Genomic DNA, 12505 nt, shown 5'->3' on the forward strand with positions numbered 1-12505 from the left:
TGAAATTCTTTACTAGCAGAAAATCCGTTCGTCAACATTCAAGGACAAGGTTGCCACCACCTGCAGCTAGGAAAGGGGAAAAAACTACTAGAATAGAGACTTTTTCCATCTTCAACAACACCTGGAGCCCAACCAACGATAAAAAGTGTATTGCAAAATAAAGAAATTGTGAAAAAATGTGACATTGCCATTGCAAAGTGGATGGTTGATGCTTCTGTGCCATTTAATACAGTTAATTCAGCATATTACCAACCAATGATCGATGCTATTGCAAACATTGGTGCAGGATATAAAGGTCCAAAGTTTGGTAGAGTTCGTGGGTATTTGTTGAGTAAGTTGGTGGAGGATGTGAAAAAGATTATTAAACGGTATCGTGAAATTTGGAAGCAAACTGGATGTACTATCATGGCTGATAGATGGACTGATCGTTGTAGGCACAGTTTAATTAACTTCTTGGTTTATTGTCCTAAAGGAACTATCTTCCTAAAGTCTGTTGATGCTTCTCATGCCTCCAAGACTGCTGAATTATTGTTTAGGCTTTTTAAGGATGTTGTCAACTTTGTCGGTCCTGAAAATGTTGTTCATATAGTGACAGACAATGCTGCAAATTACGTTGCTGCTGGAAGGTTGTTAGAAGCTGAATTTCCTAAGTTGTATTGGTCTCTTTGTGTTGCGTATTGTATTAATTTGATGTTGCAACATATTGGAAAGTTGAATGAAGTGAGACAGTTTCACATGCTTCAAAGATTACTAAATACATATATAATCATTGTCATCCACTGTATCTGATGAGGATGTTTACCGGTGGACGAGAAATACTTCGTCCAGCTCGAACTCGCTTTGCTACCAATTCATAGCTTTGCAGAGTATTCTGGCTCAAAAAGATGCATTAAGAGCTATGGTAACTTCTAAAGAATGGATAATCTCAGCCTACTCCAAAGAAGCTAAAGCTAAAACATTTGTCGATCAAGTTTTAGACTCTAAGTTTTGGAATCAATGTACAAATGTTGTCAAGCTTACTGAGCCACTTGTTCGTGTGCTTCGTATTGTGGATAGTGAAGATAAAGCTGCAATGGGTTTTCTTTATCAAGCTTTTAATAAAGCTAGAGAAGAGATGGTGAAGAGGTTTCAATGAAGAAAGAAGATTGTGGAGCCTTACTTGAAGATTTTGGATACTCATTGGGATTCACAACTTAAAAAAAATCTTCATGCTGCTGGCTATTGGTTAAGCCCTGCTTTTCGATTCAATGCTGCTGAATTTGAAAAACATAAGTAAACCACTTCTGGCCTACTAGATGTAATTGAGAAATATTTATATGATGATCCAAAATAGAATACTAAGTTGACAAGTGAGAAGAGAATATATTCTAATGCTGAAGATGATTTTGGAAGACAATCTGCACTGCGTGAACGAAGCACAGTGATGCCAGGTAAATATTTATTTAGTTTTATCTTTCTTTATTCATTTATTTATTTAAAAAAGCTAATTGTAATGCATTGCCTCTTTTGATTTTAAGACCAATGGTGGGAATCTTATGGAACTGGAGCACCAAATTTACAAAAATTAGCCATTCGTGTTTTAAATCAAACTTGTAGTTCTTCTGGTTGTGAGCAAAATTGGAGTATTTTTGAACACATCCACACAAAGAAGAGGAGTCGGTTAGAACATCAAAAGCTTAATAATCTTGTTTTCGTTCATTATAACTTGAGGCTACAACAAAGGTATTGATGCATTCGCACTTTAGCTAGTTTAACTAGTTAGTTTAGTCAATTTTAGTTCAATTTCATGCATATTACTCAAATAAATAAGTACTTAAATGGATTCTCTCATCATACCTTGATAAATTGAGGACTAAATGAATTTCGCTCAATTTCATGCAAACAATTGAAGAAAAGTATGAATGAGTGAGTTATCTAAAGATAGTTGCTCAAGGAACACATTTGATGTAATGCTATTCTGTTTTGTGATCATAATAGGGGAAGAAGAGCATAGCGCTATGCTCACTTAAGCTTGAAGAACGGTATGTTCTCCTGCAGCACAACCCTGAGCGCTACGCTTTCTTTACAAGAGCGCTCTGTGTTTGTGTGCGTACGCACATGAGGAGCAACGCTCTTCACCAAGAGCGCTATGTTCTCCACCCAAGAGCGCCTACAATACAGAAGTTGGAAAATTTAGCTGGCGATGCGTACGCGTGGGTGACGCATACGCGTCAAAGTGATTTTTTAAAGACCACGCGACGCGTACACGTGGGAGCAATAATTCTGAACAAGCACGCGCATGCATGGATGAAGCGGCAGCGTGGAAATGGCACTTTTGGAAGACCACACATATGCGTGGATGATGCATACGCGTGGGAAAGCGCACTTGGAAAGAACGCTACACTCGCCTGGAGAGCGCACCAAAGAGGACGCGTACGCGTAGGTGACGCGTACGCGTGACAAGCGCTACAGAGAGTAATGACGCGCACGCGTAGGTGACGCGTATGCGTGGAAAGTGCCAGAATGATGAACGACGCGTACGCGTCGATGCATGAGCACTCCGCTCTCCTAAAGAACGCTATGTTCTCCTGGAGCAGAATATTCCACCAACTAAAAAGCCCATTTTGAAGAGTTTCCAAGTACACTTGAAGAAGCAAGTACACGAGTATAAGTAGTTGGCATCTGGGATTATTTGTGACGGCTTCTGGATCAACTTTTTCAGCTTCTTTTTCTTTTTAGATCTCTTTTGTACTTTGGCACTTTTGAATTTACTTTCTGCTGAGACTCTGCATCACTTTTCTTTCTGTTTACAGTTTTGTTTTCCAGTTTTAAATTTTACTCTTCCAGTTTCATTTTCGTTTCCAGACTTATTTTCTTTTTTTGTTTTATGCTTAATCTAATTTCCAATTTTAGAATTCTGTTTGAACTTAGAGCTATGAGTCACTAAACCCCAATTTCATTAGGGGGAGGAGCTCTATTGTAATTATAATGAATCAATGAAATTCTTCTTCTTCTCAATTCATTTGGGTAGCTATAGGATAACTTCTGTTTTGATTGTGAATTATTCACTCCGGAAGGGGTTTAATTCAACTGATTGCTTGTGTGAGCCTCGGAAGGGGAATCACTTGCATTAGAATTGAAGCTCTATCCTTCACAATTCTCTTAACCAACACCATTCGAGAGGAATTGAGGTTTTGAGAGTTTGTGTGGCTTATGGATAAGAGAATGTTCTCTAACTCTTCTCATGACAATTAGATCAAGGAATTGGCAAGAATGATTGTGATTAGAGAGATTGGATTGCCAAGGAATTGGGATCCAATCAATTTCAATCCGCCATAGATCTACTCTTATGATTGAGAAAGGATTTGAGACCCATTTGGTTCATGATAGATTATAGTATCTCCAATCCCTGATGAATCATTTTCTTTGAAATTCTGAATTTAGATCTCTCTGCATTCACTTTAATTGAAATTGTTCACAGCTGTTTTGATTCCCAAACCTAATTCCTTTTATAATTCATGCAATTTAACTTTCACTGCAATTTAGATTCTGCAATTTTACTTTCTTGCACTCTAAGATTCAAGTTATTTACGTTTCTTGCAATTTAAAATTCAGTTCTTTTACTTTCTTGCTCTTTAAGTTTTAGTCATTTACATTTCAGTTTTTATTTCCTTGCACTTTAAGTTTTTGCTTTTACATTTCCAGTCCTTTAATTTATTCTCCCTTACTTTCTATTATTTAAATTCCTTGTCATTGCAATTTAATTTCATGCTGAATATATCAAGAAACAACACAAATTGTCTGCCTAACTAGAACATCATTTAACTAAAATTGCTTAATCCACCAATCCTTGTGGGATCGACCTCACTCTCAGTGAGTTTTATTACTTGATGCGACTCGGTATACTTGCCGGTAGTAAATACGTAAGAAATCTAATTTTTACGTATCAGGTATCTTCTATAATTATTTATCTAATTTTAAAAAGTATTGTTCATTAAAATTTAATCTTTAGTTTAGTAATTACATAACTTGATAACATAGAAATCTAATGAGAAAGCAAAGCTATGATCCAATTTGTCTTAATACATTTGGTGACCATTCGGATTGGATATTGGAAGATTCACCGCCGTTTTTAACTCCTAAAGAGGTTGATGTTCTATGAAATGATTTGACAAATATGTCCATTCAACCAACTTTGGATGATCTTGGTAAATTCTTCAATTGCTTGAATATTTTAATTGTCAGTTGCTATTACGAATTATTCTTGATATTGATTTGTCATAAATGCACAAATGTAGATCAATTAAATTTGGAGGATGACCAAGATAATGATGGACCAAGTAACAGTGCTATGGAAGATATGGATGCAAATCAAAATGAGGGAAATGTTGATCAAGCTCCTCATTTGTCCTATGAAGATGTTGATGCCGACTTTTAGCTCACCCCTTGGACTTGATTTAATGATTGTGTTATCTTTAACTTGCTCTTATTGATTTAAATTGGGAACATATTTTATACTAGAAACTAGTTTATTAACTCTTCTTTTAGATTACTAGTTATGTTTAAGACTTGATATTTGATTATTAATGTTTGTAAGACTCGCATTTTAAGTTTTAAGACATTATTTCAATTTTATTAATATAATTTTATATTTTTTTAGTTATGACCGGGTTAACCAGGTGAATTAGTAACCCACACCGGTTGAACTAGTAACCCGATGACCCGGTCATATGACCGGGTTGATTACCGGTTCGGTTCTGATAACTATGCTCACGGGCGTTCAGTGCCAGAGTGGCTGCATGATTGTGTGTTGAGCGCCCAGTGAGAGATTCCTCATTGGTGTTCAGCACCAGAAAGCCTACCTGGTTGGGCGTTGAACGCCCAGTGAGGGGTTCCTCATTGGCGTTCAGCGCCAGAAAGCCTGTGTGTTTGGGCGTTGAATGCCCAGCCAGTGCTCCCTAGCTGGTGTTCAATGCCAGTTTTGCTGCTAGGATGGGCGTTGAATGCCCAGTGAGGGCTTCTTCACTAGCGTTCAGTGCCAGGCTTGCTGCCATTGTGGGCATTGAATGCCCAGTGAGGTCTTCCTTATTGGCGTTCAATGCTTTTCCAGTCTCTCCAGACTCGGCCTCTGCCTCATTGAAAAGTATCAGATTTGAACTTAAGCCAAGATCATACAGGGCTTTGTCAAAAAAGATCTTTCCAGTACTCCATAGGATCTGAAAGCTCCATGGATCTGGCATCTTCCTTGGAAGCTCATGCTGAATTAGGATACTGTACTTCTCAGTAAGTATCTCTATTCCATCTCTCCTTAGGTCCTTCTTTTCAAATACCTCTGTAAAAGAGATATTAACTTGCAGTTCCTTAAGGGTTGCTAGGGAATGAGCCAACTGCTCATCTGCCAATTCTTTCTGCACGCCAAGGAAAGATAGCTCCTGAGGTTCTTTCACCTTTGCAAGAGCGAGCTCTGTGATAATCACAGACTCCTCTTGCACGCCTAGAGAAGAATCAACTTGAGGTTCCTTCTCTTCTGTAGGGGCGTGCTCAATGGCATCCTTAGGATCCTCCTGGATCTTGATTGCCTTCAGTCCCTCAGTAGTAAGCTCCTAAGGTTCGGCCTTTTTGGTGAAGACTACTGTCCCACCTTCTTTTAAGGTCTCCTTCCCAAAAAGCATCGGGCTTTCTGTGAGGGCCCTATAGGGATGCACTTCCTCAAACAACTCAATAGGCAGAATATTACCCTGCTTAGGTGTCCACTGGTTATGGGTAAGAATGTCTCCTTGAGGGTAGTTACCACTCATATCACAAGGAACATTATAAACCTCAGCATGGGGTGCAGCTACAATCTCCATATTTAGAACGTCTGTCCTAACTAGAGTCTGAACATCTGTTGCTAACTTAGCCAATCTCTGCAAGGGAGAGAACCTATTTAGGAATCTAGTAATAACCTGATCCCAAGTGTTCATACTTCCTTTAGTTGCAATATCCCACCAATCTTTTACTCGATCTTTCAGAGCAAATGGGAATAGTTTTAGCTTATGGAGTTCTGGATCCACTCCATTAGTCTCTGCAGTGTCACAGAACTACAGGAAGTCAGTGATAAATTTACTGGAGTCTTCCTGTGGATGTCCATGAAATTGGAACTTCTGCAACACTAATGCAATATGTTATGGGTTGATGTCAAAGCTTCTTGCTCTGATAGGAGGTACATTGATACTTCCTCCACAGAAATCAGGATTGTAGCCACCAAGCATCTTTCTTGCCTATTTTCCAGGTTCGGCCATGTCTCCTTTTTCTTGTTTAAAGTTTTCTGAAAGGTTTCTTCCAGAGTGTTGTGCTTTAGCTTGTTGCAAGAAGCTCCTCCTTAAAGTCCTTTCAGGTTTAGGATTAGGAGTTAAGAGGGGTTCTTTATCCCTGTTCTGGTCATAAACAAGAAGAAAAGAAAAAGAAAGAAAAGAAAAAGACTTTCTATGCCAATAGACAAGAAGCTCCTCCTTAAAGTCAGATGTGAAGAAAGAAGAGGAAGGAAGATGGAAAGGAAATCACAAGAAAACCTTTTGTGCCAATTGGCAAGAAGCTCCCAGTGAGATGTGAAGAAGTGAAGATGGAAGATGAGAGACAAGAAAAGTTCGAATAATAGAGATAAGAAGAGAAGAAGTATAAATAGAAAAAGTAAATAAGAATTAAAATATTTTTCTTTTTATTTATTTATCAATTAATTTCAAAAATTAGTTAACTAATTTAAAAAGAATTTAAAATTTAAATGTTAAACATCGAAAATAGAAGAGAGAGAAGATGAACTTTTCAAAAATTAAGAGAGATGAGAGTTAGTTAGGTGGTTTTGAAAAAGAAGAAAGAGAAGAAGAGAGATATTGTTTTCGAAAATTAAGAAAGAGATGAGAGTTAGTTAGGAGGTTTTGAAAAAGATGAGAGAGAGAGAAGAAGATATTATTTTTGAAAATTGAGAAGAGTAGAGTTAGTTACGTGGTTTTGAAAAATAAGAGAGAGAAGATAAGATATTAATTAAGAAAAGGTTTTAAATTTTTAAAATAAGATAGAAGATAAGATAAGAAAAGATTTGAAATTAAAAATAAGATAAGAGATAAGAAAAGATATGATTTTAAAATTGGAAGTTTAGAAAAGATAAGATAAGAAATTAAAAAGATTTGAAAAATATTTTAAAAAGATAAGATTTTTAATTTTTTTGAAAAAGACATGATAAGATTTTGAAAAATATAAGATTTTTGAAAAAGATATGATTTTTATTTTTGAAAACTTGATAACTACGATATGATAAGATAAAAATTTGAAATCAAAATCTGAATTTTATATGTAATTTTCAAAAATTATGGTTAGAAATTAGTTAGGAAATATATATTTTATTTTTGAATTTTATGATGAAAGAGAAAAACACAAAAAGAACACAAGACTTAAAATTTTAAGATCTGGCACCCTTGATTTTCAAAAATTTTTGGAGAAAAACACAAAGGGACACCAAACTTAAAAATTTTATCAAAACACAAACAAGACTCAAGAACACTTTGAATACTAACAAAGAACACTAAGAACAAAAATTAAAGACTCAAAGAACTCAAGAACATAAAAAGAACACCAAACTTAAAAATTTTAGAAAACTAAACAAAATTTTCGAAAAATAAAAGAAAAATAACAAGAAAACACCAAACTAAAAAATTGAAACAATATTTAACCAAAGAAAAATTATTTTTGAAAAGTTTTTATAAAGAAAGACTCAAAGAACACGAAAATTTAACCAACAAAATAAAAGACTCAAACTAAGAACAAAAATTAAACAGATAAAATAAAAATTATTTTTGAAAAGCTTTTAACTTTTTCGAAAATTTGAAGAAGAAGAAAATAGAAATAAAAGACTCGAATCAAAGTTATACTCTTTCGAAAATCAAAGAATCTCAAACAGAAAGTTAAGGATGCTTGAAAATAAACCGCATGAAAAAGGTTTTTGAAAAGGGTTTTAAAATTTTTGTAATTGAAAAACAGAAAACAGGAAAGACTCAAACAAAACCAAGGATCAAACAAAGAAAAGAAAAATTATTTTTGAAAAAGTTTTTAATGATTTTTCAAAAATTAGAGAAGAAGAAAACAAAAATAAAAGACTCAATTAAAATAAGAATTACCTGATCTATGGAGCAAGACAATCCTTCAGTTTGTCCAAACTCAGCATTCCCCGGCAACAGCGCCAAAAACTTGGTGCGTGTACGCAAACCCCACACTTCCGTATAGCAGTATTAGCAAGTGCACTGGGTCGTCCAAGTAATACTTGAGCGAGTTAGGGTCGATCTCATAGAGATTGTGGCTTGAAGCAAGCTATGGTTGTCTTGTAGGTCTTAGTCAGGCGGAATTAGAAGGTTATTGGATAATTAATAATAATGTTGTATATGAGAGGAATAGAGTTGAGGATCGGAGTTGCTTTGTTTTTCTGAATTAACTTCAGTACTACTGCTCTCCTTGCTTGTGAATGATTTCTTCAATGGCAGGCTGTATGTGATTGACAGTGGTTTGGGCAGCTGCCAATACTCCTCCGGATCTGAACCCCAGGTTTACTGTGGATCCATCTCTGCTTGAGGGTGAAGCGCGTACAGTCCATTCTCCTTTATGATCCCACTCAAAACGCTATAGACAAGGTCAAATTTTCCAGATCAGAGAATGCTGCATCTTTGGTTCTAGCCTCTACCACAGAGACCCTAATCTCCCCGAAAATCGGCTGAACTGATGTCTCGAGAAGTCCCCATCGAAATCATGATTAGCCATCTAAGAGGTGTATATTCAAGCTGTTGGTCATCCTTGTCCGGCGAAAGACGCATTCTGACCCAAGTAGACGCAGGTGTTTGTTAGGCATGTTCATCTTAATATGATGAACAGAGCTAATTGGTTAGATCATCCTATTCACCACGATGAAGTATGAATATACATCTTAGAATTAATCAAACACGGATCAAAGAGAAACAGTAGTACTTTTATTAATTCATAGGACTCAACAGGGCTCCTTCCCTCAACCTAGGAGGTTTAAAAACTCATATTGAGGTAAAAATACAATGTAAAACTCGAAAATAATGTGTATCCTCCCAAAAGAGGTCTGAAGACATTGTGTAAAAAAACTTTTAAATACTGAACAAATGACTAGTAAGAGTAAAATAGTGTATTTAGTGCTAAAATCCACTTCTGGGGCCCACTTGGTGAGTATTTGGGCTGAGCTTTGATGAGATCCATGTTCTATGAGGTCTCTTAGGCGTGGAACGCCAGCTAGGGGGTCCTCTTTGGGCATTTGTACATTGGTCTCTGCTCTTTGGGCGGTGGACGCCTGGAAGGGGGGCAGGAAGCTGGCGTTGGACTCCAGTTTTAGGCCTTCTAATCCGAAGCAAAGTATGGACTATTATATATTGCTGGAAAGCTCTAGAAGTCATCTTTCTATAGCTGTTGAGAACGCTCCATTTGGGCTTTTGTAGATCCATAAAAGCTCTTCCGAATGAAGGCAGATCAGATCTAGATAGCATCTGCAGTGCTTTCTTTGTCTCTGAATCAGACTTCTGCTCCAGCACCTCAATTTCAGCCAGAAAATACCTGAAATTGTATAAAACACAAAAAATCATAGTAGAATCTAAAAATATGAATTTAACACTAAAACCTATAAAAACTTAATAAAAACTAAATAAAAACTACTAAAAATAATATGAAAGTGATGCCAAAAAGCGTATAAAATATCCGCTCATCACCAAGCCAATGGACAAGCAGAGGTAGCTAATAAATTCATATTAGTAGGATTAAAGAAAAGGTTACAAGACACAAAGGGAGCACGGGTAGAAGAACTTTCACAAGTCCTATAGGCCTATCAGACAACCCCTCATTCGATAACTAGAGAATCTCCATTCTGACTTGCATACGGAATAGAAGCCATAATCCCCATTAAAGTTAATGAACAAAGCCCAAGGGTAAGATTCTATGATGAGGTAGGAAATATCCAAGCTCAGAAAGAGGAACTCGCGCTCTTCCCAGAAGTCCGAAAACAAGCTCAGATAAGAGAAGCCGCGCTAAAACAAAGAATGTCGGCAAGATATAATAAAAAAGTCATTCAAAAAAACTTCACCACAAGTGACTTAGTCTTGATAAGAAATGAAATTGAAGTAACCAAGCCGGGCGAAGGAAAGCTCGCTGCTAATTGGCAATGACCCTTCAAGATAGCTGAAGTCTTAGGAAAAAGGCTACTACAAAGTGTTCGACCTGCAAGGGACCGAGCTTCCTAGGTCATGGCACGCAGCAACATGAAGAGATATTATAGCTAGAAGCGCACCTTACTTCATGGTGTACTCTTTTTTCCGACTTCATGGTTTTTTTCCAAAGAGGGTTTTCCTGAAGGGGGTTTTAACGAGGCATCAAAACGAGGGCTAGGGGCATACCACCCTTAGTAGAAAAATCATTTTTGTAAATTATTTTTTATTAATGATAAAGTATTCTTAATTTCTATTATTTATTCTACAACGCACACCGACTTAAGCTAAAAAAAAATGCAAAAATCCGTTGCCCGACCTAAATCGTCGGCAAGATAAAGCGACGAGGTACAAGTCAGCATAAAGAGGTTATACGCGTCGATCATAAAAGCCCGTGTTTTATGACTCATAAGTCGAACGATGTTTGGGCCCCAAAATCCATCACAAAAATAATCTAAGTCTTAAAATGGCCGACTTCCAAAAAGAAATCGGTCATCTGAGTATGGCAATGGAAAAATATTTCACTTAGAATTTCTAAGTTAAAAAAGCTAATCACTCTCAACATACAAAGAAGCTTCTTATAAAGCTTTATAACAGTTAAAGATAACAACCCAAACAGAAATATTTGTAAAAAAAGGTACTCAAAAAGTTGTTAAATCCTTAAAGGATTATCATCCACAAGAGTATGCAAAATATACAAAAACATAAAAGTGTTCATAAAAAGACCCATAAGTCAGGCCTTGAAAGAGCAACTAAACAGGACCAATAAAAGGAAGTCGGCATAGTCTCCTCGGTCGGGACGACTTTAGGATGAGAAGAGAAAGTCGGCATAGCCTCCGCGGTCAACGTTGAGAGGACTCCCGAATGGGCTCCCCCAAAGCCTTTAGCTCGGACATAAGAATGTCCCATTCCCAAGGAGGAGGGACAATCTTCATGTCAATCATGACCATGTCAAGATTAAGAGGAGAAAGATCCACCTCGGGAGCAATAACCCGAAGTTGAGCCTTCAAGTTCTCAAACATCTCATCCGTTCCCTCAGCAGCCGACTCTTCCAATTTGGCATATTCTTCCTTAAGCTGCTTTACCTCCTCCTTCAAGTCCAAGTTTTCTCCAAAAACTTGGGAATAACTTTCTTCAGCTTTCTTCTGCAAACCCTCAGCCATAGCACAAGAAGCTGTAGATTGCTTCTACTTTCCCCGAGCTTTGTGAAGGTCGAATTCCAACCTAGACCTCTGATAAACCACTATTTTATGGTTTATGTTGTGTTTATTTATGTGGTTTTATCATGATCTTTACCCACTTATTCATTAAATAAGCATGCAATTATAATTCCTTCCTAAAGTTATTGCATGATTGAAAACTTGCTTCCTAGAGACTTTTAATTATGTATTTTATTTCTCTTTTATTCCATTCGATGCCGTGATCTGTGTGTTAAGTGTTGCAGGCTTTATAGGGCATGAATGAGTTGGAGATTAGAGAGGAAGCTTGCAAAAATGGAAGGAACATAAGGAATTAAGGAGATGACCAGCGAGAAGTGACGCGGACGCATGGATGACGCGACCGCGCGAAAGAAAGGAAATCGCAGTGACGCGGCCGCATGGATGACGCGACCGCGCGGCATGGAATAGCACAAGCGACGCGGCCGCATGGATGACGCGACCGCGTGGCAAAGCAGAAAGCCGAATGACGCGGCTGCATGAATGACGCGACCGCGTGACATGTACGATCTGCATAATCTGCAGAATCGCTGGGGGCGATTTCGGGCCTTATTTTGACTCAGTTTTCGGTCCAGAAAAGCAGACTAGAGCCAGAGAACATGCAGAAACCAACAACAATATTCATTCTGCATAGTTTTAGTTTTTAGATCTTGTTTTTCTCTCCTCTAGGTTTTCTCTCTACACATTCATAGTTTTAGGATTTGTTATGTTCATTGTTTTGCATTGGGATATTGAGAAGAGTTATTGCCTCATCAAGACTTCGACATTCTAGTTCGTTCTCTTTACTTGTCTCTTACTCTTTCATGTTCCTTAATTTACTTAATTTTACTATCGGATTATTTTAGCATTTATTAATATAAGAATTACTTTTATTTTTAATTAATCTTTTGATCATTATGTATCATGTCTTTCTTTAATTCCCTTTCTTATGTTATGAATTCTTCGTTTACAATGAGCGAGTAGTTTCCTAACTTGATGGGGAGTTGATTGAAAGAAACCCTTGAAGTTGGGATGCTCAAGAGAAAGATTATAATTGGGTTTATTGTTGGATTGCTCTCTAGTCACTCACAC

General features: G+C 37.1%; 1 protein-coding gene across 1 annotated transcript; it reads left to right on the plus strand.

The window, feature by feature from the left end:
- The first annotated feature begins 201 nt into the window (after positions 1-201).
- Positions 202-4417, plus strand: LOC107633366 (uncharacterized). The gene is made up of 4 exons (XM_016337000.2): positions 202-781; positions 930-1117; positions 1978-2021; positions 4225-4417. The coding sequence occupies exons 1-4, from the start codon at positions 202-204 to the stop codon at positions 4415-4417; spliced, it is 1005 nt and encodes a 334-aa protein (XP_016192486.2).
- The last annotated feature ends 8088 nt before the right edge of the window (positions 4418-12505 follow it).

The sequence above is a fragment of the Arachis ipaensis genome, chromosome B7 (genome assembly GCF_059453495.1).
Source record: "Arachis ipaensis isolate K30076 ecotype BB chromosome B7, ASM5945349v1, whole genome shotgun sequence".
Classification (NCBI taxonomy): domain Eukaryota; kingdom Viridiplantae; phylum Streptophyta; class Magnoliopsida; order Fabales; family Fabaceae; genus Arachis; species Arachis ipaensis.

Bases quoted from the DNA above. Each gene is read 5' to 3' on its own strand.
- LOC107633366 (XM_016337000.2), top strand. From the start codon at position 202: ATGGTTGATGCTTCTGTGCCATTTAATACAGTTAATTCAGCATATTAC. The intron at 782-929 runs GTATCTGATGAG...GGATAATCTCAG, and splicing joins TATAATCATTGTCATCCACT to CCTACTCCAAAGAAGCTAAA. The intron at 1,118-1,977 runs GTGAAGAGGTTT...TGATCATAATAG, and splicing joins ATAAAGCTAGAGAAGAGATG to GGGAAGAAGAGCATAGCGCT.